Source organism: Zosterops lateralis, assembly GCF_965231275.1.
Source record: "Zosterops lateralis genome assembly, chromosome: 3".
Classification (NCBI taxonomy): Eukaryota; Metazoa; Chordata; class Aves; order Passeriformes; family Zosteropidae; genus Zosterops; species Zosterops lateralis.
Genome location: NC_139764.1, coordinates 72,468,042 through 72,491,828, shown reverse-complemented (window position 1 = coordinate 72,491,828; position 23,787 = coordinate 72,468,042). Strand labels below are relative to the sequence as shown.

The 23,787-nt window shown below is 47.1% G+C and overlaps 1 protein-coding gene across 3 annotated transcripts in view; it reads right to left on the bottom strand.

The window, feature by feature from the left end:
- SIM1 (SIM bHLH transcription factor 1) overlaps window positions 1-11,072 on the bottom strand; it is a 51,470-nt gene extending 40,398 nt beyond the window's left edge. For 2 of the 3 annotated variants that reach the window (XM_083857009.1, XM_083857010.1), the window contains exon 1: window positions 647-842. Coding sequence is in view for 1 of the 3 variants with exons in the window: in XM_083857007.1 (XP_083713133.1) it covers window positions 9,253-9,427 (175 nt within the window). In the remaining 2 variants the exon portion in view is untranslated. Of the gene's footprint in view, window positions 1-646; window positions 843-9,252; window positions 9,967-10,754 lie in introns of those variants that run through there. The other variant, XM_083857007.1, reaches the window with a different exon arrangement.
- Between the last annotated feature and the right edge of the window lie 12,715 nt (window positions 11,073-23,787).

Genomic DNA, 23,787 nt, shown 5'->3' with positions numbered 1-23,787 from the left:
ATAATTTAAGCGGGTAAATTAAAACCTTTGAAGCTTGTACCATGAAATAAGTCTCACTTCCACACGCACAGGCAGTAAGACAAAGTAAAACGGACGGGGAAGCTACAAATCCTGATCGATGGCTGGGATGGCAGGTCGCAGGGGGACTCGAGCCGGCGGGGTGCGCTCACCCCCGCAGTGCGGGTTGGGGAAAGGCGAGACCTGGTTTTCCAGTTATTTCGAGACAAGCAGACGAGGTGCTGACAGCAGGCAGCCGCGGGCATCCCTCGCTATTGACCGGCCTCACCCCGGTGTTTGCCGGTGCGCACAGGGCGAGCGGGGCATCCCTGCGCTCCCCCCGCCGCCGGAGCCCTGCGCCCTTCTCGTCCCCGCCTTTCGCTTCCTTCTCTCCTCTTCCTCCCCCACCCCCTCGCAACAACTTGTCTCTTCACCACTCCTACACTTTCCTCCTTTCTCCTTTACTTGGTAGCCCTACAGAGGCAGGAGACACTCTCCGGCCCGTTCCTCATCCCGCCGCCTCAGGGTGCAGCAGGTCGCCAGTGAGAAATAAGCTCCTTCCCATTAAGTCCAACACGCCAATTAACGGGCGCCAGGATGGAGGATCACCTCCACCCCCTGTATTCAGGAAGGAGCTGGCAAATCTTACACAGCTTCCAGGGGAAGAGAGAAAAAGCCACGGTATATTTGCTTTTCCGGAGCTCCTCGGAGGTTCCTCTGCTGGGGGATAGATGGATAGACAGACCCAGGATGGCCCGTCAGCGCTCAGGCGGCTCCTGGCCACGTCCGCCCACCCGGAGGGAAATCTGAGTGGCAGGTTTCTTAATTCAACACTAAATCTGCACTGCCCGTCTATGATTTAAGTTGCTTATTAATCTAAGTTTACGGCTCTAATTATTCTTCTCCGAAAAGGGAGAATAAGCCGAGCCCAGCGGGTTAATGAACAGCTCACGGGCATTGCAGGTTAACTTCCCTGGGGAAGGCGGTTCTTCACGGCGCGGTGAGCTCCTCTGGATGTTTCAGGTGGAAAGCCCGCGCTGCCGGGCTCTGTCTGTTCGTGGTTTATAATTAAACGTTTTCGCTTGTCTACCTGAACCGGCTTTTTGAAATCCTGTCACATGAGACGATCCTTTGTGCTGCCCAGATGTTTTCAGCACTTTCAAGTCGGAGACTATTTCTAATGGTTGCCAATCCCAGCCTCTCCCAAATCGACGGCCTCTCCTGATGCCCCTTAAATACTGTTTTTAAAGATTATAAGAGAAAGTCCCCTCCACTAATTTTCCCTCCCCCCCTCACTCCCCCGTCTATTCGCTTTAACATCCAATTTCCTTTTATCGAGGGGGCAAACTGTGATTTCTTGCACTTGACCTACCGCAGAAAATTCTGCAAATCCTTTGATTGTCTATTTAAAACAAAACAAGGAAATCAGCTCTCCCTTTTGCTCCAGGATTACGCTTGGAAACAAGATCTAAAGATTCTCTTGTAATTTGGAGAGCCAACAGCATAATAGCTTTGGAATAGAAACAAGCAGCTTTGTGAGGAGAAGGATAACTAAATCGTTTTTAGGCGAAGGATTTTCCCAGCTAAAGTGGCCGAAGACAAAGCAAAACATAATCTATTTTGGAAGATTTCCAAGTTATGCCACATTAACCTTAGCAGATAAAATTTGCTTTCTTCCCTGCGGCCCCTCCCCCACCGCGGTCTGGTTTATCATATTTACATAAGTAGCCTTAGAAGGGATGTATCTATTAGGGATCTAAGGAGTTAGCGAGCTCACATTTCATTTGGAAATAGAGGGGAAGTTTTACTGTTGCTTAATACTTGATGCATTGTAGAACCATTTCCATTTAAATACCCCCGACCCACGGATTACCTCCATGGACTGGCTGCATGGGTTTTGCAATTTCCTGAAAATGAGATTTCGATTTATAAAACAAGAAACCAATTAGTAACCAAATGAGGCGAGGTAGATCCACTAAAATTGACCTAATCCCACAGGCACTATTTAGGTCAGTTCTTGACGAATGAATGATGAGCAACCGCCTAACATAAGCTGAAGGCATCACCCAGCTGTGTTATTCAAGCAGAAAAAGAAAATTTAAAAAAAAAATGGATCGAGCTTTTATTTCAGAATGAATTTGATGCTCTTGCCAAAACATAGATTATATGCTCCTGCCTTACAAACTCTTCCTCCTGTCTAACAATCTCTTTCACCCGATGAACCTTTTTTCCTGAGAAGATAAACTGTGTGTGTCACGAGAAAGTGTCTCCTGTTGGGAGGTGGGAAGGGAAAGGAAAAAAAAAAAAAAAAAAAAAAAAAAAAAAAAAAAAAAAAAAAAAAAAAAAAAAGAATTAAAAGGAGAAGAAAAGAAAAGCATTTAATCCAGCCTATGGCTCATCGTTACCCAACAGCCTTCACCTACATGGCGCGGAGCGAGCGTGCTGCTGACTCATGGTTTCTCTCAGAATTCTCCAGTGGAAAGCCACTGTGCCTTCCACACCAAAAGGCACGTCCATCGGTTCCATGGCCTCCGTACACCGGCGGGCCCCTGGGAAATGCCTTCTCCCACCCAGCCGTGCCCACCCCCGGCCCTGAGAGCTCCAGCCTGTCCGGGCTGCACTGCCCTGCTCCTGTCCTTCCTTCTCCTCATCTTTTGATTGATGCCAGCCTTGACGTCGACAGCCAATGGAACCAGGGGCTGGGTGGGCACCGTCCCCATCCGGTGGCGATACTATTTCAAGGAGCTCCTATGTCCCACGGAAGGGGGAAGAGGTTCCTGAATCGTTTCTAATTTGATCTAGGCAAAAACGGAGGAAGGCAGGCGCAGGGAAATGAGACTCCGAGAAGCCAGGGCAGCTCCTTGGCCCTGGTTGATCTCCGGGTTACTTGTCCCTCTGTGAGCATCTGCAGCGCAGAGCCCATCTCGACCCCGTCCTTTGTCTGGCGATAGCACAGGGGGCGGGGGTGGCGGTGGGGGTAGGGTGGCCAGAAGATGCAGGACCCTGTCTGCTTTGCGCTGATTTGCCGGCTTTTAAGAGCAGTTACGGCGATTTCCCCAGCGGACTCTCCGTCATGAAACCCCAGTGCAATCCGGATTCACTGTAGCGGGCGACTTGACGCCCCCTTTTGCAAACACTCAGTGGAGAGCCCATCCTGAGCTCCAGACTCGCTGCTTTGGGGGCCAGACATTGAGGGCAGCTCCCTCCGGGGCCGGGAACCCTTGGCTGCCCCTCGTGGGGCTTGCCCCTGTCTGGCGCACCGCCCCGCACGGCAGGGCGAGGCCCAGGGAGACTGGCTTGGAGAAGAAGCCCCGTAGGCACGGAAGGTTTCCTGTTGCTGTGCACGGGCAGAGGGAGAGGATGGGGGCTCTCCCGGAGGCAGGCCGCTGCTGTGGGACAAGGCTGGGAGCCTGCCCGAGGCGGCAAGCGCAGGGAGTCTTCCTAAGCCGGGTCTCAGCAGGTCCATCCCACGTTTCTCTTCCAGGAGTTCCTCAAAACTCCCTGTCCGGGCAGCGGCCCCGCCGCCGCTTGCCCAGATCTCCCCGCCGCCTCCCGGGGGCCGCGGCCCGGGGACGTCTCCTTATGCTTTGGTTTCGCTGCGTTTTCTTTCTTTCTTTCAAGAGCCGCTCCATGGTTATTAAAAAAGGAGGAGCGGCAGCTCGCTCCTCGCCCGCCAGCGCCGAGGGGATGCTGAGCCCACGGAGGGCGCGGGATGCGACACCCCGGTCACTCCGCCGGGGGCTCGCCCCTTCTCCACGGCCCCGCAAACCAAACCTGCCGTGCTGGGCAGGCCGGCCACGGGCACCGCCTTCCTTCCACCTGCCCAGCAAAGCCTCTCTACAGGGAGGACGAAAATGTCACCTTCGTGAGCCGCTCTTCAAGCAGCACCTTCCCTGCCTCCCACTGCCCCTGGCCGCCGCCTTAATACCGAGGGGCAATCGGAGCACGGGGGGTGTTTGGGAAGAGGAAGGGAGGGAGGGAGGGAGGACACCCCAGTCTCCATCTCCCACGCCGTCATTCTCCCTCTCTGTCCGGGGAAAATGACAAACAACAGTTCCGGGAGTGGCGGGAGCAGAAGCTGCACGTCCCAGTCACCGGCAAGCCAAAAGGCAACTGGATGTTGTATGGAGGAATTAGCTTGATTCGATTAACCATTTAATTAAATCGTCTGCCGCCAGCGCTCCGTTCTACCATCGCCTAACGCCAGACAGAGCTGATTTCCTTCCCAGCTAATTTAACAGGCAGTGGTTAATGATAACTCAAAATCTCGGCCAATTGAGGCTTCTGTGAAGAACTGAGTCGCCGTCGGAGGGCTCAGATGGAATAGGATAAGCTATGCTAAAAAAAAAAAAAAAAAAAAAAAAAAAAAAAAAAAAAAAAAAAGCTGCTCATTTCCACTGCCTGCGGATGCCATTAGCAAGGTTTTGTAAAGATTTATTATCTCGGTAAATCACACGTATTCATTTGAAGCCGAGATAAATTAGCATCCCTCTTTCTTTATAAAAATAATAATAACAGGGAGGAAAAGCCCCGTTGACTAAACAAACATCCCTGTTAAGAAAATGGTAATGGAAATAATGCCGAGGCTGTTCCCCTATAGAAAGAAATACCAGGATTTTGGCACACACGGGGTAGCGGAATCGCGCTTTGAAATGCAAACAAACGGAACCATGTCCAAATTGCAGAGAGGGGGAAAAAATCAGGGCATTTTCGAGCACCAACTACTTATTCCTTTCTCGAAGACTCAAATTCAAGTAGCCCTTATTTCGAAGAAATAGGGGAAGGAAGGATTTGCGCCAACGCACGCGATGTTTATACACAAGTTGAAAAATATTCTCCAACGTAAAAACGGTCGTACGTTTCCAAAGGAAATATGATTTTTTTCCCCCTTCTCATTAAGTATTCCTTCTAAATCATAAATCTGAGCGGTTTTTTCAACGATCCGGCTAGTAGTTTAGTTCTGCTCTTCACATTTTAAGTTCACATCAAAACTGGAATTAAACAGAGATTCAGCGTGAAGAGTAAACTGCAGCTTAAATGAGAAAAACTTCTGTAAGAAAATAAACATTGAAACCTAATGCTCAATCATTTCCCTTTGCAGCAAGAAAAACAGCATTAAATCACCTATCCACGTGGGAAACGGATTTTTTTTTTTTTTCTGTTGATCTCTTCCCCCTTTAAAATAAAACAAGGTTAAGGGTTTCAATATTGAAATGTTAACCATCCTGATTCCGCGAAAGTTTATGTAAACGGAGTCTCTGCTTTTGTCTCGAAAAGCAAACGCCTCTCTGCGCCAGAACCATCCCTTCCCACTAGGACAGGCTGCAAACCCTCCTTTTGCATCTCTGGTCGCGGGTAGAAAATAGGACCTTTAAAATATTCCTAACTAAAAAATAAAACAAAAACCCAAACAAAAATTATTTATTGTACCACCTGGGTTTTTTGTTTGGGTTTTATTAATTTTTTTTCTCCCTTCTCTTCTGGATACTGCCGAAGGTCAGTGAAGAATTACCCCGCAACAGTAATAGTGATCACATCGGTTTTGGCGGAAAATTCTTTAGTCCTTTGACACCCTGAAGATTTTTTTTACCTATTTTTGCACCCACAACGATTATTTAGCGTTAGTGATTTAATGCTAAATTGAAATATTAGTATTTATTTATAATGAACGTTAAATCAAGAATTAATTTATTAAGAAATCCTGCTTGAAAAAACAAACAAACAAACAAACAACCCTTAAAACTCTTCCTTAATGTCCTCAGGACATTAGCAGATATTCACTCTTTCCAATGCTGTCTGATCACGGAAAAGCAACACAGGTCTTAGACGCTTTCTCCTCCTGGAAAGAAGTGTTTTAGCACTGAAACGATGCAAGAAACCTACGTCTTGCACTTTTCGTCCTTGACAGTTTTAATCTGCTGAAGACCGAGTAAAGTGGAATTAGGGGTAGAAAGAAGAGGCGTTTCAATAACTTGTGGCAATTGCACAACCATTACTAAAGAGAGCTGGTAGAAAAATCTCTGCCCGGTTGGTCAAGTTTGTCCAGTGCCACTGCCTTTAGATGTCTGGGGCTAAGGAGGAAACCCCACGTGCTTATTTTGTGCACGACTCTCCTGGCATTTCACTCCCAGAAAACTCTTGTTTCCAAAACGAATCCGAAATCTACCCACCTTCTTTCTCTATAGGGACCTTTCAGCCACAAAAATATGCGGACAAGCGCACACCGATTCTCTCCGCCCTGTCCCCAGCCCCCCGTGTGCGCGGCCATGAGGAGTGTATATCTTTCTGTACGTGATTATTTACAACCAACTCTATGCAAACGCTCTCTGGGCAGATGGAAATTTGCTCTTGTACCGGGGAGAGGGGATATGAGTTACTCTGGCAGTGCAGCTCGCTCTTACGGAGACGTTTCTCTACCCTGACTCCTCCAAGATCTCTTTTGATGTACGACATGACATTCTGCCGTGCTCCCGAGCCTCCTGCTACTTATCTCCAGTGTTTTGACCAACTCCTAGGGTCCATCCCAATGCTTGTATCGCTTTCCTCCCCAGGGAAATACAAACGAAAGGAACCCCATTACATCCATCCATCCAACATCCCTACACCGCCTTCTCCGTTGTCCTTTCCATCCGTCATTTCCCCTGCTGCTACTACCTGTTCTCCCTTCCCAGAGAAGCGATGATTTTTTTTTTTTCTTTCCTGGATGGGAGCACTGGAAAACCAGGATAGTCCCCCTGTTCCTTGCCTCCCTACACTCACACGCAGCCGGACAAGCACAAACACACCGGCGACAGAAGCCCAAGCTGCTCCGCCGCGTTCGCGAAGCCCACGGTGTCCCCGGGGGTCCCGGGGAAAGTCACCCGTGCCCGGCTCCCCAAGGGCCGGGCCCAGGGGCAGCGCCGGGAGCCGCTCTGTGCGCCCCGCTCGTGTGTAATCGCTGCACGGGCGAGCGCAGGGAACCCGCGGGGCCGGGGCCGAGCCGGGCCCGCTCCCGCCTCCTGGGAAGTACGTGGGAGGGAGAGGGAGCCCGAGCGGGACCGCGGGGAAGCCGCCCGGCTCCTCGCCACGTTGCCAGCTCCGCTCTCGGGCCTTGGTGCCCCGCTGGCAGCGCGCCCCGGCCGCGACCCCCCCGGGAACGCGCGACCCCGGGGCTGCGGGGGCGCGCTCCCGCGTGGGGCCGCGGCCCGCTCGGCTCTGGCTCCCTCGGCAGCGCCTCGGAGGGGCCAGCCCTCCCCAGCCCGCTCCCTGCCTTTCTTTCTAGTGCACAGTTTGCCTTTAATGAGGCCGCGAAGGCTGCGCTGCCCCCGAGCCCCGCTCAGCGCCCCCGCTCCCCCGCACTCAGATCAGCATCTGCTGCGGCCGGCCCGGCCCCGGGCCCGGCGCGCTTCCCCGCACGGCTCCCCAGGGCATTCAGGCATCCTGCGCTGCCACCGAGGGACCGAGAGCAGCTATTCTTCTCTCGCCGTGATTACTCACAGCCTACAAGCAACACCATATGCTTCTTCTGATCAAACAACCCGCTACATAGGCACCAGTAATTGACGAGACCTGCTCGAAATCACGCAGAAAGGTAGCCTACTGAGACCGCAGGAGTTGACAAATCATTGCTAATAATCCTTTTAGGAACATCATGGGCACCAGGATTTGCAATAGCTTTAGTTTTATAAAGTATGCGCTGACAGCATAAAGGACAACTCCGTCTTTTTTGAAACAGAGGACTGTCCCGCATAATGATCTTCAAGGTGGCAGAGCAAATAGAAGAGGAAAGTGGCTTGATGAAGAATTTAATTATTATTTGTAAAGGTTTCATTTAACCCCTTCTTTGGTTACAAGCGACTCGATGATATGGAAAGTTGTTTCAAGAAATTATTGTAAAATGCACTGGATTGGAAATTACTGCTGTGGACTTTAGATATAAATGTTCATCCATAACCTAGGGTGGGAGAGGGGGATTATCTCTCCCGTCCAAATGACTGCCACGTTGCATATTTATTTTAAAAAGTAGAATTAGTACCACTAGTCCACAAATTTAACCGGGAAAAAAAATTTAAAAACCCCTCAAACCCCTAAATCAGACAAAACTAGAGCCATATATACTCTCTTACTTTGTAAAAAAATACAGACGAATCGAGTCGAGATACAGCTACAGAAAATTCATGGCTACGTAGCTGTATTGCGTTGTTTCTTATGTACACTTACTTTTCAACAAAAGATGCAGCGAATTTTGTATTACGGCAGGGAAGAAAAAAAATTTCGATACTTTTTTTTTCATACAGATCACAACTCCATCGAGTTGATCAAAATATAAGGTTCGTGAAATTTTAATTTCCCCCCCGCACACACATCTTATAAAATCAATAGAGTGAGAACACGGAAAAACTTCATTCTGACTCTCTCAACTTTGTGTTGTTTGTTTTTCTTGGCAGCCGGTCTAGAAGACCAAAGACCTAATTCTATTTAAAAGCATAAGACAATTCAGGACGCTTAAGTTTTGTGTCGCTAGACAGGCGGGTTGTTGCTGCCGTGGAAGTCAATGTGAAGTTTACTGTTGCCTGTCGAGGAGAATCGTGTCTAGGCTGGGCCACTGGTTTTGCAGCACTGGGTGGTCAGGGGGATTGAATATGTCTGAGTGCAAAACTCTTGCTAAAATTTTCCGAGGTCGATTAACGCCCTCAAACTGCCCTAGTGACCCTCAGAACGAGCCACAGCACACTGATGATGTGATTCAGTATGCTCGACTTATTTATTTAGCCTGGGTGTGAGCACGCCTGCACGCGTGTCCTGTACCTGCACACTGCACCTTTCCTGGAGAGCTGAACTAAGCCTTTAGGACTTTGCATAGACTTATGTAAATATTTACCCATATACTAACTCGCCCTCACAGAATGACTATAAATAGGGGTGAATCATGCCCTCTTAGGCCTCGCGTGTGCTTGGTAGGAGATGCACATTTGACTGGGAGACTGGGGGAAAAGAAAACCCCGGTTTGCTTTAGCAGAGCACACAGCAGAGCTCCGTGCCTTCAAGTGTTGACAAAAGCACCTAAGTCTCCAACCAAACTTGTCATAGGAGCTACAGGAAAAGTATTTACCGCAGAAGAAAGTGACAGCGGAGGGCACCCTGTCTCCGAGCACACCCCAAAGGACTGACCTCCTTTTTTTTTTTTTTTTTTTTTTTTTTTTTTTTTTTTGGTAAAAGTGATAAATGACACCTGGATCAGAATGAAAATAGAGGCAAATAGACATTCCCACCTACCTTCTGGAAAAACCACTCTCATTTTTAAATAGCTGGTGGTGAGTCTGATTATGGATGCTTTGTCCAGCTGAGAGGTGATAGCGGAGGGCAGGGGTAGTAATTTAGCCAGTTCATAAAATTCACTGTTTTCTTTCTCCCGTCTAGTCCGGGCAGCATTTTTGGACTTCTCTTTCATCGTGTTTTTTTCCCGCTTCCTTGCTACAGTTTAAACTCCAGAGATTCATCCAAAGGTGGAAGAGAAACTCATCTGCAATTCATCTCTCCGGAGCATCAGGCGGTGATTCTCAGAAAAAACCGTTCTGTTATGTAAATGCAAACAACTATTGAAGAGTAAAGGTGTTCTTAAAAAAAAAAAAAAAAAAAAAAAAAAAAAAAAAAAAAAAAAGTATATATACTCTGAAAAGCAGAGTCAATTAGATGGGAAAGGCATTTCTCCAATGCAGCTCAGCACTCCAAGCAACAGCATTAAAAATAATTAAAAAAAAAAAAAAAAAAAAAAAAAAAAAAAAAAAGAGCTAGAAGATTGATGCACCAGACAGCAACCAAACGATGTATTTCTGGCCTTTTTTCCTACTCATGGCGGGCAGCATAGCTCCTCGGAAGAGGGTCATAGTAATCCCGTTTTTTCCCGTGGTCCGTTGTCAATCCGAGGGCCGAAAGGCACGGCCGCGGGCTGCCTCCCAGGGCGCTCGGTGACTTTCCCGGAGCCTCTCTCTGTGAAGACAACAGCAGTCCTGGAGTGAGAGAGCCAGTACACGGCGCCGCAGCGGAGCCGCGAGAAATAATAATCAACAACCAGCCTCCGGCGGGTGTAGTATTTTCTCCCACCAGAGGGGAAAGAAAAAAAAAAAAAAAAGAGTGTATTTTCCCATCTAGCGCGCCCGCGGAGAAGCCTGCCCCGCACTCTCCTCCCACAGCCCTCTCACTTCCCAGCCCAGGTGTGCAGTGCACGAGCAGAAGGAAAGCGCAGCAGAAAGCAGCCCCCGCTCCCGGAGTTACCGCCTTTGCTGCTGCCGGGGCTGCGCCGTCCCCTCCGCGCTCCCTCGGGCCGGCACCGCGGCGGCCAGACCTCCCCGCGCTTCGCGCTGCCAGACCCTCAGTCAGGGAGGGATACATTTCCAGTCAAGGAGTATTTCTGATTGTTTTTTCTTTCCCTTTTTTTTTTTTTTTTTTTTTTTTTTTTTTTCTTTCTTTCATTCTTTTGAATTTCTTCTCGGCTACTGTCCTCATTCCTCGGCTAGGGTCGGGGATGTCTACCTCAGCTGCACCCCAGCCAGGGGAGGCACGCTCTGCCCAGCCCTGCCCCGAGCCGGAATCCACCCAAACATCACATTTTTCCAACCAAGTTATCCTCTTTTTTTTTTTTTTCCTTTTTTTTTTTTTTTTTTTTTCCTCATTTTCCACCGTGGGGAAGCGACCCACACAACCTAGCACCGCATTTGACTGCGGTTCTTCGCTGAGGCTGGCAGATTGTAGTGGGTTGTGATCTTCTTTTCACCTACCTTGAATCCCTGAGCCCAGCAGCCTGCAGAGAGCTCTCCTGGGGTGAGGAGCCCAACTCTTTAATTGGCTCATTAATGGCACGGGGAAAAGTTTGCGCCTGTCACTGCTCCTCGCACCGATGGGCAGACAGACATTGGCCGCCTCCCCATCCCCTTTATCAGCTCCCGGGCTCTCCGTCTCACACAACGAGGGGTGGGGTGGGGTGGGGGGGCGAGGTTGGTATTAATGAAGAATCCCTAATTTGCGGCTGAGAAATGCCTAATAACTTCTTGATGGCTAAAAGCCTTTTAGCACAACTTCATTTCTCTCCAACTCCCCCCTCGGTCCCCCTCCCTCCCCCCCAGCCGAGCCCTCCCTTAATGCCACTCACGGTCCCGCCTTGGTTCCCGTTGGCCGCCGCCACCCCGCGCGGCCTCCCAGTGGCGGAGGGGGCGGTGGCGTCACGGGGACACGTTCCCACCCTGCTCCCGCCTCCCCTCTTTCCCCGTGTCCGCCCTCTGACCTGGAGGCGCGGCCGGGGTGGGAGTGGGGACACACGGACACCCACGGGCACACACATCTTCCCCCCGCGTACCTGGTGGGGCTTTATTCGAGTTGAGGTGGCTGGATTTTGGGCATCGCCTCTCTGCTGGGCAGGGGGGTGAGCGCCGAGGTCCCGCAGGACTGCGAGTAGTGGGGATGTTTTTACCGACCCACGCACACTTCCCCACCCAAAGCCCACCGAGCAAGTGGTCGCGCCTGGGAGAAATAAGCTGCGGTCACGTCCCCTGCTGCCCCCCCTCCCTGACATCCCCAACTCTAACCATGTACAGTTTGCCCCTGGGCTGATGCGCTGCGGGACAGCGTGAATCGTGTCCCGCGGCGGAGGGGGAGAAGGATGCAGAAATATTCTAATTCATTTTCTTGATACACGCTGGAAAAACATCGAAACAAAACAATAAACGATCGCACTACCAGAAGGAAAAAAAAAAAAAAAAAAAAACCACCAAAAAAAACAAACAAAAAAACCAACCCAAAACCAAACCCAAATCCTCCTGCATTAGAAGACAGAGCTTCTTTAAAACTGCCCTCAAAGTGGATGTGGGGGTTCTTTTTTCTCGGGAAGCTTGACTATTCCTAATCTCGTTTGTCCCCTGGGGAAAATAACCCTAAAAAGATGACGCTGCTCCTAGAACTGCTGGCTCCTCTAAAGAGTAGATAGAGCAGTGAGAGAGCGCCTGGAGTGGTGGGAGAAGAGTTGGAGAGTCTTTCCTAAAACCATAGCGGACTCTCAAAAGCCTGACATAATTGCCAAACCACTCGGTGCGAGGCTTCGGCTACAATAGCTGTTTAAAATGAGATTGCACTGGCAGGCAAGAGTCGGAGTATCTCGAGCAAGAAGAAACGGTCTCGGTTTTCTAAAGAAGAAAAACAGAAAAAAAAAAATAGCCTTTAAAGCACCTCATCCCTTTTGCTCCGCGGCCGGCTGCAGTTCGAAACGCGAGCAGTGCAGAGCGCCTGTTCGCCGCTTATCACCTTAAATCTCCCCTCGGTTAAAAGCTTTCTCTGAGTTCATTTGAGTAAATAAAGGATAGACGGAAAGAGAGGCATTCAACAACTCCTCTGGGTGTCCAGGCGTCTACAAGCATCAGAGAAATGTTTCCACGTAGTCTCAAATGTTCTTTTGATTGTCTTGTTTACCGAAGCGACTCGTTGTTAAACAAACACGAATGCAAGACATTTAGTGAAGGTAAAAAAAAAAAAAAAAAAAAAAAAAAAAAAAAAAAAAAAAAAAAAGCACCCCCTCCCCACCTTGTCATGTTGTAAAGCGATCGGCGCTGTGGGGGAAGGTGATGCTGAATTTACAAAAAATCTTCCCTGTATGTTACTGCCCTACTGCCCTCAGGTGTTACGTGGGTTTGAGGGATAAGAAAAGGATTAAAAAAAAAAAAAAAAAAAAAAAAAGGTCTTCCTTCTGGTTTTCATTTGAGGTAATTCTCTTCCTAAACGGCACTGACGTCTCTAGGAGGGTATTTAGACATATGGGCAACAACTGGACCAACACTGTCAGGTAGCTCACGACTTATTTGTCAACAAGAGCCAGAGAGAGTGTCTTTTATAACACTCTTGGTCTGGGAAAAATAAATAAATCAGTAGGATACACTTCTGCTAATTTGTACCGGGTAACATGAGCATCCACCTTACCAAGCCCACAGAGCCCCATGGAAGCCCGCGGCTCACCGAGGATTCCCTTTCCCGGTGTACCGGGACTCGGTTCCCTCCCTGCAGCCCGCGGGGGCGGCAGCGTCCGCACCGCTCTCCCCGTGCCCGGGCCCGAAGGTCCAGAGCTCGACCAGCCCCTGTGTAGATTTTGAATGTATAAATGCTACGGTAGATAAAGTACAAGATATGAAAGGACCAGAGGCCGAAGGGCAGTTATTCAGCTCTGGAAGTTACAGCAATCGTAGACAAAGTCACCTCTCCACCGAACCGCCACCGCGGGGTGGGTACGCTGGGGACTGAGCGTCCAGCAGATTTCAAGAGGCGGTTCCCGAATGATGGGAGAATTTGGCCGTTTCAGAGACATTAACTTTGTTTTCCTTCATCAACACAAGTGATTTCTGCAAGCGGAGATCAGACTCGGCACTGCCCCGTTCCAGGTGTACCGGCAAAGGCAGCTCGCAGTAGCGAAATTCGCGGTTTTCGTATCAGCCGAGAGCCCGCTGTCACCGAGCCCGGTGAAGCCCGTCTACCCTGAAAGAAGAGTGCGCGATGCTGTTGCATAAAGGCAGCGAAGGCGCTCCTGCGGGATGCCCGGAGCGGGAGCAGCGAGCGGACACCTGCGGGCCCAGGGGCCGCGCCCGGCAGCGCACGGCGGCCCCGGCCCCTCCAGGCGGGAGAGAGGCGCTCCGGCCGCCTGAAGCAGATGGACAGCCGTGCTCAGTTCAGATGCGGTTATTCTCGGGCGAGAATCTCCTGGAAAACAGATAACACTGGAAAATTGAATAAACAGGTACTGCAGTGCCATTTCATTTTAAAAGGTGCATAATAAAATGGTGCATCTAAAGAAAGGCCGAGAGAAAACAAAGAGTTTCACAGACAGGTTTCCAACTATAGTAGAAAACTTGTGTAGACAGACACACTATACAGAGTATCTTGCAGCATGTGTGCGTGAGCGTGTGTATGTGTGTGCAGAGGGGGAGGGGGGGAAACTGTACAATTCCAAGAGGGGGAAAAAAAAATAGAAAAACCCTACCAGACCATTTCCCTATAGGACAGATCAGATCCAGTTTCTTTTTTCAGCACATTCGGACGTACTCTGATGTATTTATTAGTTTATACATTTGGATGCGTTTATTAATCTCCCCTATAGAATAAGGTGGCCATTTCTTGTGCAGAGAGAAAAATCTCTTCGAATGTAAGCCGTTACTTAAACACCGCTTTTGTTGGTGAATTAGGTGAATTAACGATGAGGGTCGCTCTCACGATTTCTTAAAAAAAAAAATAAAAATAATAATAATAAAAAAATAAAAATAAAATATAAAAAAAAAAAAAAAAAAAAAATTCGGCCTGGTATTAGCCCTGGCACCGACGTCTGTCCCTGAGCTGCGGTTCCCTCGCCCAGCCCCGGGGGCGCCTCAGGGACTGCGGGCGTTTAGAGACCGACACTGTTTCTTCAGAACCCACTAACTTCAGATACACGCACTTGGGTACCCTGGTGAATTGGAGTGTGATGTGAATTTTCATCCATGCCCCTCATCAAGGCTTTATTGACATAAATATACACGGCAAATGCTCTTTGAGACCATTCAGAAGTAATTAATATGTTTTAACTGATCTAGATCTTAACCTTCAAGATTCAAGCCATGCTCTAGGTACTTTATTCCTGCTCTTTTGCTAATGTTATTAGGATGTTCAGGGCAGCAGGACAAGGAGAAAGCCGATTCTCTAGCATAGGAAACAGTTAATAGACCCTTGGATACCAGTTCTCAGATATAAGCGTTTCTGAATGGATTTCTTAAAAATAATTACGGTAACATTGCCAAATTTGAGTAATCGACCACTAGTATGATTGTTAGTTATTTTAGGCAACTCTTTCAAACAATTTTTGGCGATATATCCGTGTTAAGAGATACTTTGCAGGGAGGAGAGACACTTCTCTTGACTACGCACTCCTTTCCATTTTATTGTTTTTGGCATAAACGTAACGAGATGATTTATATTCAGTTTTCCAGGGGAGGCAGAGGTCAGTACCTTTTAGCCCTTATCTTATTGAACACTCCTGCTAATGATCGGAAGTCAAGCTGTCTTACTGCGACACGGAGCAGCGAATGAAAACATAAACTAAATATACAGAAACGCAAAAAAAAAAAAAAAAAAAAAAAAAAAAAAAAAAAAAAAATCTACTTCATGGCTAGTAACAGTTATCCCAAGGGACATTTTTTTCTTATTTTCTTCATTTCCAAAGGAGCCTGGTACACGGAACACCCGGACCGAGCTGAAATGCCAGGGATGAGAGGTTCGGTAACGACACGGGACTGGAACTTTGATGAAATCGCAAACTTCGTAAAGTGCTTCCTGCCCTCCCTGTGCCTTCACAGACACCCTGCCTAGCTTTGCTAGTGCCTGCTGCTGCCCCGGTGTGCGCTGTTTCCCCCCTTTGCCGGGCGGTGCCGGCGGTGGCGGCTCCTCCTCACCTGCCCCGCGCTCCCCAGGGCGGGGCGGGGCCGAGACCCGCGCCCGGCTCCTCAGGGCCCCTCGGGGCTGCCGCCCGGAGCCCACCCCGCAGGGCTCCCTCCCGTGAGATCCCTCTCCCTGCGGGTCGTCACGGCGCTGTTCCTCTCCCTGCTCTGGGCGGGGGCCCGGGGCCCGGTGTCGGCAGCAGCCGGGGAGGGAGGCAGGCAGCAGGGCCCCGGCTCGGGGGAGGAGGGCAGGGCCGGGGCTGCCGGTGCGCTCCCGCCCCTCAGAGCCCCTGCAGAGTGCCTGGGGAGGCTTCCCGGCGGCCCGGGGCTTTGTTCGGCTGCGGGCTCTCAGGGAGCTCGGCTGCGGCCTCCTGGCGCTCCGCTTCCCTCCCTTCCCTTTCCCTCCCCTCCGCCCCCCGCCAGCCCCGGCACCAGCGCGCTCCCCTCCGCGCCTCCCGCCTCAGCCCGCGGCCCGCTCAGTGTGCTGTCCCGGCCCTGTCCCGCCTCAGCCCGTTCAGTGTGCCGTCCCGGCCCTGTCCCGCCTCAGCCCGCGGCCCGCTCACTGTGCCGTCCCGGCCCTGTCCCGCCGCCCCGCTCACTGCGCCCTCACCTGCGAGGGAGCCCCACCGGGCCGCGAGAGGGGCCCGCACGGTGCCCACCACCGGTGCTTGTCACCCCTCCCTCAGTTTGTGGTTCCACCTGGCTACAGCGGAATCAGCCCTCCTCACCTCTAAAGGAGAGGGAGTCTGAGTTTTGCGGGGGGCGATGGGGAGGAAATGTTCTTTTCACGCTGTTTTGTCTGTTTTGGTGTGCCGTGTTGCATTTCACGGTGCCAGGCGCAGTCAGGAGCGTCCCCGTGGGGGCTTTGCCCAGGTAGGGGCCGAGTGCAGGCCGGGGGAGCCGCCCCATGGCGGGGGGAGCGCTCCTCGGGAGGGAGGCCTGCCCAGGCCTGGGTACGGCCTGAGACCTGCACTTGTTCCTGTAGCCTGGTGGAGCTGTGTCAGCCTTCCTCTGCACCCTGGCTATCACTGAAACCTCCTTTCCCAAGGCCTGGCTTTGATTAGTAAAGAAGTTATTTCATTAGCCAGGGGGAAATCTGTCAGCAGAAGCCTGTTTAAATTTCAGCACCCCAAAGAATAATGCTTAAAATAGTGGGATCCGTTCCACAGTCTGTTCTTACTATCAACCTGATAATTAACAGGTCACAAATAGACTTGTATCACTGCTTTGTTTCAGTGGAGGAGAGCAGCTTAACCCGCCTTGAGGACACACTTCGCTTTGAAATAACACATGCCCTTTTCAGATGAAATCAATAGAAAGAGGAACCACCCCCCTCTGTTGTTCTGAAACTCTTGTCTTCAGCCTCCTATTGCCTCAGAGAATAGGCTTGATCAGACCAAAAAAGGAGGGACGCAGAGTGTGAGGCTGCCTGACAGCTCTGGAGCTGGTGCCCGTTCCGCTTGGTGTATATCCTAGTCATCGTGGTGCATATAGCTTTGTTGAAAGGCAAGGTGGGGAGTGTTCCCTGCATGGGTTTTAACAGGATCTGTTCTTGTTTTTGTCTCATACCCATTTGTGGTTGCAAGTTTAATGGTTTTTATGAGCATTGCATGCTAAGCTGGGAGCAACCTCTCTTCTGAGTTATTTGGTCATTCTACAAGCCTGTCACTACTCTCCTCTGCATTCCCCACGTGGTGAATAGATGCCTTCAGAAATGATGTGGAGGAGATGATGTCTTCAAGTAAAACACTGTGGGATCAGTTGCTCATATTGAGTGAGGGCATAGAGAAACAGCAACAGATTTCTAAGCATGAGTCCAGCTTACAGACTGTTTTGGACTATGCTAAATCTGTAACATAGGGATGGATAAGGATATTTCCCAAGGCTTGGCATATACTTGTGATTAATATATTTTTTTTTTTATTTAGGTTTTGTCTCACTATTGAAATGTTTTGTCTAAACCCTGATTTCTGACTATTGATTATTCACTGATAGTGGGACTCCATTTACATGTGATGGCTGGATGTGCCCAGCTGAAGCTAGAGCCTATTCAAAGGACAGTTTCCTCACAACACCTCTCCTGAGAAGTGTTCACTACTTGCAGCTGGAGGAAGTTATAGCACTTGCTTGCTCTGTGTAATTACTGCAAGACTTAGCTAGTAGATGAAAAAGGAATTAGCATTTCTTTGGTCTGGCAATAGCTTAGTGATGTTAATGAAACATTTTTGAAATGTGTCAAAGCCTTAAGATGTACTGGAGTCAGGTTTTAATTTTGGCTTCAGCACCAATGCTCCTGGTGCATGGCACAACCCAACCACTTGTCAGAGCAGACACAGCGGAGAGTGAGGAGGAGACTCTGTGTCTGAGGTCCCTGAGTGCACCAGTGAGCCTTAACAGCCCTGACCAGCCTCACCTGGCAGTTCCCTGCTCTGCTCAGTGCTTGCCTGAGCCAGGCCATAGGGGTTTCTGTGGCCAGTGCCCCTGCAGCTGTGCCTGTACCTCACTAGGCACTGCGCTGTTCTAAAACCTGACCCACAGACTGACTTCCCACCTTGACCTTGGACCTGCCTTGCTACCATGGACTTGCCTGAAGACTTTGGCTCTGGCATCAGCCTGGCTGCCATCCCTGTGCCAGCCCTGTTCTCCTCATTCAGGTAATGTGAGGTGGGCCCTGGCTAGTTTGGAATGTCCTGGCTGTCACACTTGGCTTGTGGTTCCCCATCCCCACAGCCCAATCCTTGCTGTTTACTGACATTCATTTACTTTTATTTGTTAGAGGGCTGCAATGGCCCTTCTGCTTTCCCTCTAGGGCAAAGGATTCTCTTTCTCTAGTGGGCTTGTCTATGTTCTTTTGCTTTTCTAGGGGTAGTGCTTGTTTCAGAAACTGTTGCACACTGGGGATCTTCCTGAGAGATGCCACAGACCTCTTCATAAGCTTGTCTGGAGTTATGGGACCTTAGAAAACACAGGCTTGGAGAAGGAAGGCTGTTGCATGGTACAGAGCTTCCTTTGATACCCTAAAGGAGCACATCTGTTGAGTTTCAGAGATGTGAATAAGGGCCCAAAGTTCCATGAGATGTTGGACTTGCCTAAGTTCGGGTAGAGTTCAACTGCTAAAGGGTGGGAGTGTAACAGATTAGAGGGTAAAGGTTCCCTGCACCCAAAGCTGGCCTGCCATTTTCCATATAGGAAGATTATGCAGGAAGCTCTGACCGCCTTGGAGGGCTGGGGGGCTCCACAGGGGTGCAAGAATGATTCTGTCCAGATCAGTTTACAAGGCTGGGACCATACAATATAAGCTCTTGGAGGCAAGGGCTGTGTGTATCTCCATACAGTGCTGATCACAATAGGATCTTATTTCTGTTTAGGGCTTCCAGATGCAATGCTAGTCAATGTCTATAGTAAACAATAATATTAATAATAAGTATTAACATGCCAAGCTACAAATCACTGGCATAGTTTTCCAATATTGCTGGTTTCTTTCCAGTATTGTCCTCCAGCCTCACTGCAGTATATTGTATACAAAAGAATTGAAACCCAATAATTGGTGTGTCAAGAGTTTGAAGGCATGATTGCATTTTTTCTTTTGAAATCTGTCTATTGAAACAAACATCATAACAAGTGAGTTCATTGGCCTAATAAACCCTGTGTCCAGTATGCACACACTGTTCTGTGTCCCAGGACATCAGTAATTAGGCTGGTAACGAGGCTGCTCTTGCATAGAATAACCAGTATGAAAATGTTAAAAGTAAAGCATAATGGGAGAATAATGCAGCAAAAACGTAAACAGACGACTTCAGATACAACACTTATTTTCACTTATGGGAAGACAGCTGAAACGAAAGCTTTAGCTACATTTTGTTTTCTCTGCTTTACTGAATCTATAAAAAGTCTACAATGACTTAGTTCTTCTGACCACAATAACGTAGCTTTACACTTTAAACAGAAATACAGCTTTAAATTTAGATTTTAATTTCATGTGTTATTGCAAACACAGAAGAAACTTTACACTAAAATAACATTTCTGCTATAAGCCAGCTCCTTTTGTGCTACTGAAAGAAATAATAATGAGAAAGTATTCCAGCAGGAGGAGCTGGTTTAGAAGCAAATGGATTCCATGGCAACTCCTGACTCTACATGACACCTAATAACTAGCATTTATGTTGGAAATTGTCTGTGTTATCTTGTACCCCAGATCTGATCTTTTTATAGGGTTTTCCCCTTATTTTAAAGCAAAAAACTGGTAGGGTGGTGTTTTTTTTAATATAGATCCAAAAATAAGCATGAAATTATGAGTTTGGCTGCCTCAAATGTTTTCTCAGGAAAGTTGTTTTGAAATGAATTTAATTTTAAAAAAATTATTTCAGAAATAAAATATTTGCTGGGAAAGGTATTGATCTGTCAAGGGAAGAGCTTTATAGGAACAGAATACTGGAACTGTGTATGTTTTAACATCATGAGTTATCCACATTCAACAGTTTGAAACATAATGCAAGAAGATCCAACTGAATCAGACCAGTACCTTGGTTCTCACAGTGCTGAATGCACCAGGGGAATCTTGTTATGGGGCAGCTGGAGAATAACCCAGCCCTATGGGCAACCTGTCAGCCAGTCTGACTGATTTATGACCTGAAGAATGTGGATTTATTTCTTTCTCTGCCATGATCCAATCTAGTGGGGCCTGACAACTGCTGTTGTTTGAGTGTGGAATATTTGAACATGCTATTTTATACTTAAATTGAAAGAAATCTGTTCTTAAACTGTTACATGATAAGCAACCTTTGCCTTTGACTGTTTCAGTACTACTTCATGACTTAGAGCTGGAATTAACTCTGGAGATGAAGATTTCTGTAGATGCTTTGTGGCCTGACTGTTTTCTCAGCCAGCTGTTGCTTGAGGGCCTCAGATGGTAGAAGAGCATAGTCCAGGCTTGGAAGAAAGTAAGTGGTCTCCTGTGGTCAAATAAAAGCTGATTCAAATTTGTGTTGTTTATCCCTTTTTGGTATGAGTGAAAGAACAAAGAAAGTGTGTCTGAAAAAAGCCTTCCTGGTTTTGTGATTGTTTGGTCAGGGACAAGTGCAATCACAGAGGGTGCAGAAGTGAATGGTGGCCAAAATGAGAAAGATTAAAGTGTCTGGAGTAGTCTAATCCTATTACTAGGTGTTATTGGTGGCATCTATATTTAAATATTGGTACCTTTTGAAGATGTCTACGACCATTTAATTTTGAAATGAAAGTTTTGAAACTCCAATGAAAGGAGTACTTTTTTCCTCTTCCTGTTCATAGAGATAAGATGGGTCTAAAACGTGGAGTAATCATTCAAAACAGGGAGTACTGGTCAGCAAATATAAGAAATGGATGGGTAGAAAATATGTCTTGGTTTAGCTAATCTTCTACTGTAATTTACAATTAGATGCTGGCATAGACTTCCTTGAACAGACACTGATCTAGCACAGAGGTATTTGTGACTAGCACTTGGGATCAAAGCCAAACTACTCTCAGAAGAGTTATAACTGACCATAAAGTAAATGTGATTAAAAAACCCAAAATAAACAGTAAAGCTACAGTCATACTTTGGGAACCAATTTGATGATAAAGGCATAGAAATGGAAAATACAGAAAGCCCAGAGAAAGGTGCTCTGAGTAGTGACAGCAGTAAGAAAATAATTTTTTAAGTTGTTTAGGTGTATGTCTGTTTTTACCTACAAGTAAAAATACATGTACAGACAAAAGAAAATAGGATATAAATGAAATAAAAGCAGTACTAGACAGATTAGGAAATTGAAATGGAGGTGAGGTGAAGGCTAAAACAGAAGAGAGGCCATACTTGTGGGAAAGGAAGAACAATTAGTAAAAACAGAAATTTCAAATGGAATTACTTGATTTATCCTTCTTTCTGTACCTCCTACATTGCTATTTCTCATAGTCTTAAGATATGTGGTTTGGAAAAGGCAGAACAATTTTGTATTGGTGATCTGAGCTGGACTGGTGTTTTTACATGAAAATAAAAGTGGCAGATGAAAGAATCAAATCATTATTGTGGACAAAGTATGGCTGTTTTTCTTATTTTTTATTGACTGTTCAATTGCAGGAAAATAGAAGGGTGTAAGTAAAGAAATGAAGCAGTAGAAGTTAATTTTAAAAGAGTTTGTCTTCTCCAGTTGCACATAAACCTGATGCATAGGCAGGGATCTGATTCCAGGCATTAATCTTTTTTGCTCTTTCAAAAGATCAAAGAAATATTTCTCTTCTAAAAGCTAGTTTTGATGGGCTCTTGCCCTCCTTCAGTAGCAGTGGCATCAGTAACTAACTTGTTATTTTCATATTAGTAAATAACATGTTCGTGTTCCTAAAATATTTATGTATATAATATAGACACATACAAAATCCTACCATGAATCTCTTCCTTCCTTCCCTGAGAAATGTTGACTTAACTGACTCTATTTTATTAATGTCACCTGCTAAACTTCCAAATGCAAGGAAATGGATAATTTTTAAATGTTAACATCAAGTTGGTGTGATATAACATGAGAGCTCCAAGTGCAGGTGTGTAAAATGGAAAAAAAGAGCATATGTAGTTTATAAAACTAAGACTATACATTTTCAGGGATATAGCTAAGAAAGGCTTTTGAAATAGCAAAAGTCTCACCCTAAATGCACCTAGAATAGAATTCAAGATGTGAAGTGCTTAAATTCTCCTAACTGGTGAATATGTAAAATTTGATGTCTCAAAATAGACTGGATAACTGCATATGAGGAGGGAAGCATAGCACAGAGATGGAAGACAGAAATGTAACTTACTTTTGGTGCCTTACCTAAGACTAACAGACATATGCTTGTCTGCTTAGAATGTTATTTGGAGCCCTCCCCTCAAGATAGAGGCTTGCTGTCTTTCAGAATGAGGCACAGGACTTGTGCTCTCTTTTTGAAAAATTGGCTGCATTCCACCATCCCATCTGTTCCCATATAAAATTCTTTCCATTGGTTCTTTCTTCTCTTTTCTGAACACATTTCCCCCTAGTGTGCCCCAATCACCAGGTAAATACTACAGGATGCTTTTGTGGAAGCTGTGCCATCATGCAAAATTATTTGATGTAATGAAAGCAGATGAGATAGTATAATAAGACCAAACAGGACTGTTGCTTCACAGCAGCCCTATCTGCAGGACTCAAAGCTCTGTCCCTCCTTGGAAAGGAGATTCTTATCCTGTTTTTCTCATTAGAGGTATTCTTTTCATCTGATTTCATCTTTTCATGGTCATAAGTTCTTAGTCTGTTCCTGTAAAGTCAATGGTTCCTAAGAATTAAATAACTTTAAGACATTACCTACCTATCCAATTCAAGAAAATACAATTTATCCCTGAATTAGAAATGTTATAAAATCTGCAGCTGTTAATCTTTGAGTCCTAGGTTTGAGTGAAGGATTAGATAATACTAATGCTGCTGTCTATTCACCAAATCCTTTGAAAGTAATAGCAGAAACTAAATTTAATCTACTAATAATATACGTTGGGAGTGTATTTCATCCTGCAGTCTCTGAAGCAAAAGGGTAATGCACCAAGAGGAAGAAAACTCCAGTGTGTTTTTTTAATTGCTTAATGTTGGGATTTCTTTCCAAGTTCTTTTCATTTCCTGAGAAGAACCTGTTTTTCCCAAAAGGTTTTCACTGATAGAATTAAATTAATCCAGCTCTTTCCCCAAGATTTTAAGACAACTAGATAGGTACTACATGTTGTTAAAATTAAGAAACAAAGCATTTGGAATGCTCATGAGTATCCTCATGTTGAAATTTCTCTTTTTTTTTTTCATGTTTTTGAAGAATAAAATATTCTAGCAATCCATCTGGACCATTCTAAAAGAACACCCTTATTTATTAAAGGGATTGGTCCTTTAAGGTCAGCATTCCCTGAAGATCCTGGTCCTGAGAAAAGTTGGGATAAACTTCAGTTATTTGAAGTGCCTTTAAGTTTGGAATAGAAATTTCAGCTCCCATTCCCAAAACAGAACATCAGAGCACCCCTCTGGGCATACTGTCGTGTCAGTAAAGGAAGCTGAAGCTTGATCTAGAAGGCTGACATACTCCTCCCCTCCTGTAGGAACTGTAGGCTCAGGAGGGGGCATGAACTTCCTCTATAAATTTTGTAGTGGCTGTGCAACGCCCAGGAGCTGGCACTTGGCTGATTCCCTCCTGTAAAGCACATAGAGAACTGAATGTGTAGTGTCAGCTTCTCAGAGTGTTCTTCTTTTGGCATGGGTGAATGAAAATGCATTTTAATGGAGGTGACAGAATCATCTCAATGTTTTTCCCAGCTCTCCCTTTAGACATTGTTAGCATTTGAGGAAATAAATAAGGTTTAATTGCAGAATCTTCA